Raw genomic sequence first — 5,226 nt, forward strand, 5'->3', positions numbered from 1 at the left:
TGAAGCATCCAACGTTGTGGTGCGTGGTACACATGAGGATTGCTGCAACTATCCTCCATTGTATGCTCTCATTTGTGCTTATGCTGTGCACATTTTTGGAAGGGCTGAACACAATGGGCCTCATCAAGATCCATGAGCCTTGATTTTGGCCTATGAGCCCGGCGTTTGCTTGGACTAGTCATGTGGCGCCCTCCTTTCTTAGCAATGCTCTCCCGAAAAGCCCGAATTCGCATAGACCTAGTATGCCTCAACATTGGCTTTGTTAAGGCCACATGATGACCTCCATCCTTAGAATCATTGTCCCTAAGGACCAGCTTAGATTTTAGGTTCTCCATCCTCGACTCTCAATTGTGGTGGAATTCAGCTCGGAGGCCTGGGTGAGGGTATTCTCGAAAGCATTATCCCTACAAGCCATGATTCGTGAGGTTCCTGACATTTGAATCTTGATGCATAATAGAATTTTCTATGCTTGTATCATAGAAAAAGAGTCCTATATATATATATATATATATATATATATATATATATATATATATATATATATATATATATATATATATATATATATATATATATCAAGTGACGATCTCTTATGGCATAAAATTTAATATTGAGACCTCACTTTGTCTTATCACGTTGATATAATCTATTATGTTAAATGTGAATGACTACTTAACTACTCGCTGTGCGTAATGCTTATTAAGTGACGATCCTGCATATGATCTCTCATGTGATGCAAGATAAAACCAGTCTTATTAACATTTTGTAAACTTTGATATCTTCATTTGTGTGAAAAATTAAGTTGACCGACTATCGTAAATTAAGGATAAATTAGGTTCTTAGGACAGTGTGTTTACTAAATATTGTTTCAGTTTTGATCAACAGAATTTCTATATGAATAAAGTACTTGTCGTGATCTATAAAAGGAAAATAATTTTCATACTCCCTTTTTTGATTATGACACTCCTATTCTTGTCTTTTAGCGAAAAAAAATGCACACAAAAACTTTTCTAAAAGAGAAAAAATAAAATGTCATAATAAAAAAAAAGAGTATGAAAATCTTTTCCCCTTATAAAATGAAAACTTTCAATCAAGAAATGCAGCATGTTACATCATGTTCCTGTTTTATGTCAGTTAAAAAATACTTGACATAAATATAAGCGTTGCATTCGGCAATCTTCGCTGGATCCTGAATCGGCGCATAATAGGATCTTGTATTTGGCAATCGTCGTACAAGGGGATATTGATTCGGCTGTCATTGAGACCCCAAAAGTCCCAAAGTCTCAAAACGCGAGCACCTACTGTATAATCTTATGTTAATCTTTTGAATTACGTAATTAAGTTAAAAATTAACTGGTCAGCTGGTGTGAATCGTTACCGTCGTCTAGTCTACAATCACATGGTACCCAATCGTACGTATCCATTAAAAAAAGAAAGAATCCTCCTTAAGAGTTATGGTTTGCAGCTCATTATCCTCTTATTTTATTTGGATTTGGAGATAGCTTTCTTAACTGGGGAACTGCACACAATAAACGATTCACTATATCTTGAGCCAATGCAATGATCTGAATCGTTTACTTTGTAGACATGGTCAAGAATATCAATTGTGTTCAAAATCATATTGATCAGAGCCTGATCAGTATCCAATCGGTATAAATTTATCTTCATATTGTCTTTAAAAAGTAGTAGGTTTCATCTGGTGAGTTCACTTTTTCCTAAATAAATGTCTTCAAAAGAGGTAATGATTGAGCTCCGACCAATATGATTTTTAACGTTACTACTGTTCTAAACAATCTCTACAAAGTGAACGAGTCCGATCATCAAACTAGACCTATCATTGGCCCGAAAAAAGGGCAAACTGCACAGTGTGCATTCCCTCCTCTAACTGTTGAGAAGCCATCTCCTAATTTTAGTAGTGCTAGCTGCACCGACGGTTTCCGTAGGGAAACCGTACCGACGGCCACCAGACGGCCGTCTCCGGCCACCGGACAGCCGATCCAAGCCGTCCAAAATTTTTTTTAAAAAAAACCGAGGGGCCTGGCGCGAAAATCAACGCCATCCGAGGTGTGTAAGGTACTTGATCCGAGCACCATTTTTTCGTGTATATATGCATATTTGCGGAAATATACATATATACACGAAAAAAAGGTGCTCGGATCAAGCACCTTACACACCTCGGATGCCTTTGATTCTCGCAATCGGCCCCTCGGTTTTTTTTTTTTAAATTTTTGGACGGCTCGGATCGGCCGTCTGGTGGCCGGAGACGGCCGCGCACGGCGGTCGGTACGGTTTCCCTACATTTTGGTCGGTACACATAGGATTTCGCCTAATTTTAGAGTAATACTCCTACACTCCACGATTAGGCGATCATTCATTCTACCTCCACACCATTCATTCTACCTCCACACCCCACGATTAGTCGATTACTACGTTAACGCGGCAACGACTCCAAGGCACCTTTGACTTTTCCAAAACCCAACAAAATGGAAAAAAACAACTGAATGAACTTTCCCCGAGTCTTCACTGAAAACGAAATCTAACCCAAACCACAAAAACCTCATCAAAACCATAAACAATTCTCCCTTTTTCCAGTCGGGTCAATGGATATAGCAAGCGGTGGAAAACCCATATCACGATCTGATCTGAACAACCCTAATCCATCTGGGTTCTGATTCCTTCAATCTCCAAAAAGGTATCAAACCCTATCCCCTGTTTCGTGATCCTCTGTTTTTCTCCCCCTGTTTCGTGAAAACAGAGAAAATGGGAGTTTATCTCAGAGCTTGTGAAATTGGAGATGATCATTGTATTTATGCACCTCCACCTCCACCTCCGCCGCCGCCTCCGGCGGATACCAAATCCCATATCCCACTTATTGCAATCCTCTTGTTCTGTGCACTGGGTACTGCTTTCTTTGTTGTTAGTTATCTCTCATACATCAAGAAATACTATACAGTCCCTAACGATCCTAGGAGGAGGAACAGAAACCCATCACCAGTTCTTGATGATCAAGAGGATTTTGTCGACCAAAATCACGGTCCAGTGTTGGACCACCCCATATGGTATATCAGGACTGTGGGCCTGCCGCAGTCGGTTATCGATTCGATAACGGTGTTTAACTACAAAAAGGATGAAGGGTTGACTGATGGAACGGGTTGTTCTGTTTGTTTGAGTGAGTTTGAAGAAGATGAGACTCTTAGGCTTTTGCCCAAGTGCAGCCATGCCTTTCATATTCAGTGTATTGATACTTGGTTAGCGTCACACAAGAATTGTCCCTTGTGTCGCGCGCCGATAGTATGTGTGAGTGCACCGGAGCTGAGTTTGGGTCAGTTGGGCCCGGGGGAAGAGACCCTGGTGGAGAATTCGGAGACTGGTGGTGAGTTGGGAAGTGATCAAGCGATGGGAGATTTGCCAAGTGCAAATATATTTCGATTGCCTAGTGAACAAGGAAGGTTTCCTGAGATTTTGAGGAAAAATCCGCGAATTTCTGATGCAAAGAATGGTAGGATTCGGGTTCAAAGTGATTTGGCTGATCGTCGGGTAAGAGTGGAAGAAGTAGAATTGGAATCAGTGAGGAGATCTATTTCGATGGATGCCTCTCTTGCTTCGATGATTTATCTTGATGTGGCTAATATTCCTCAACTGGAACTCGAAGGGAGTTCGAGTACTCAATTAGTAGAATTCAAGAAACTCAATTCAGAGAAGGTTGGCAAGAGGGTTAGAAGAAATTTAAGCATATCGAGACTGATGAATGGTTCTTCAATGCGGTTCTCTTTGCACAATGGCCCTGTTTCCATGAAGAGGTCCTTTTCTTCCGGTGGAAAGTTCTCTTTACCGAGGAAGTACAGCAGAAGCCAGGACTCAATTTTACCATTGTGAATATGAAGCTCAGTCCCTTTACCAATTCTCATCGCTTTGAGGTGAGAAGTCAAATATACAATCGGTAAGTAGCCAGCGAAACACATTCAAATGTGTTACAGCTACAGAAAAGTGTCTAGAATGTACTTGCATTCATCTTGTTAGAGACTGAATCCATCTAGAATGGTTGCAGTGGTGCTAGCACAATATTCTGGACACTTTTCTGCCTCTATATTTGTTTTCTAATATTTTACATCTATAATAAGACTGGCAATGCACTACGACCTTGATATTAAGGCTAAAAGAGGCCGATTTTGTAAGAGCTTAATAGTGAAAATGGCTCTAGAAATCGGGATATCTATGTCAATGTACACCTGAGTGAATGCAGCCAATCATTCACTTTCCCAACAGAAAACTGGCAATTGGGGTTTTTTTCTTGTAAGTTCAACGAGGAGGGAAATGGTGTAAAGTATCTTGATGCTTTGTCAGCTTCAGTAATCTCGGGATCTATTGCATTTCTGTTTACTTTGGTATTGTTCAGTGTGGAATAGACCATTTTGGGTTTGATTATACTCACTTCCATATTGAAACTCATGAATAATCAGCACGTGCTATGTATATGGAACTTTGATACCCAAAGCCAAACACTACCATATGGATGTTTCAGTTTTGTTAACTACTTTTTTTGTATTATTGATTGGGTGACCTTGCTACATTGTGCTGTTATAAATGACGTTTGTTCTTGCATTGTATGTAGTCTTGAAGCGTGTGTATGCGGATTCAGAGCTTGTGAGATCTAAATTTTCTCAAACCATAACAAAGATTTCCACCAATGAAATCAAGCTGAGAGAAATGATTCCTCATATGGTGGATCTTTTAGATCTCTAAATCCTGGTGTTACTTCACTGTTTCTGATTTCATTCCATGTGGAACTGTCTAGTAGGAGTATATGTCAGGTTGGTAGTTGTAACTCCATGCAAAAAGGTTTTTGGCTATTGTTTATGGGAAAATTCTACTTTCTCATGCTTTCCAACTTTTCTTGGAGTCTAGATATGCTGCGCTACTTATCCTCAGATGAACAAATAGCCAAAGGAGCAATGCAAATGTATCCACACTTGAGCAATAGTGTGAAACGTTTGTTTTAGTTTGTTGGCTGTTTCTGGGAATATACCATATGAAAGTTATACTTATACAACTGCCATTTTTTTGGTATAATTGCCATTCAGCGAGCACAAGAAGTGGTTTTTTCTTTTGTAAATGGGAGCCTTGTGCATTATGTACAACCTTAAGTGAGCACAACAACTGATAGCCAGGAAAACTGTTTTTCCCAACAGTAACAACAAAAACTGTCTGCATCTTTTTATCATAAAA

General features: G+C 39.6%; 1 protein-coding gene across 1 annotated transcript; it reads left to right on the plus strand.

The window, feature by feature from the left end:
- The first annotated feature begins 2,460 nt into the window (after positions 1–2,460).
- Positions 2,461–4,568, plus strand: LOC131302368 (E3 ubiquitin-protein ligase RING1-like). Its single transcript, XM_058328940.1, has one exon. The coding sequence runs from the start codon at positions 2,761–2,763 to the stop codon at positions 3,874–3,876; it is 1,116 nt and encodes a 371-aa protein (XP_058184923.1). The 5' UTR covers positions 2,461–2,760; the 3' UTR covers positions 3,877–4,568.
- The last annotated feature ends 658 nt before the right edge of the window (positions 4,569–5,226 follow it).

This window comes from Rhododendron vialii, chromosome 10a, assembly GCF_030253575.1.
Source record: "Rhododendron vialii isolate Sample 1 chromosome 10a, ASM3025357v1".
NCBI lineage: Eukaryota > Viridiplantae > Streptophyta > Magnoliopsida > Ericales > Ericaceae > Rhododendron > Rhododendron vialii.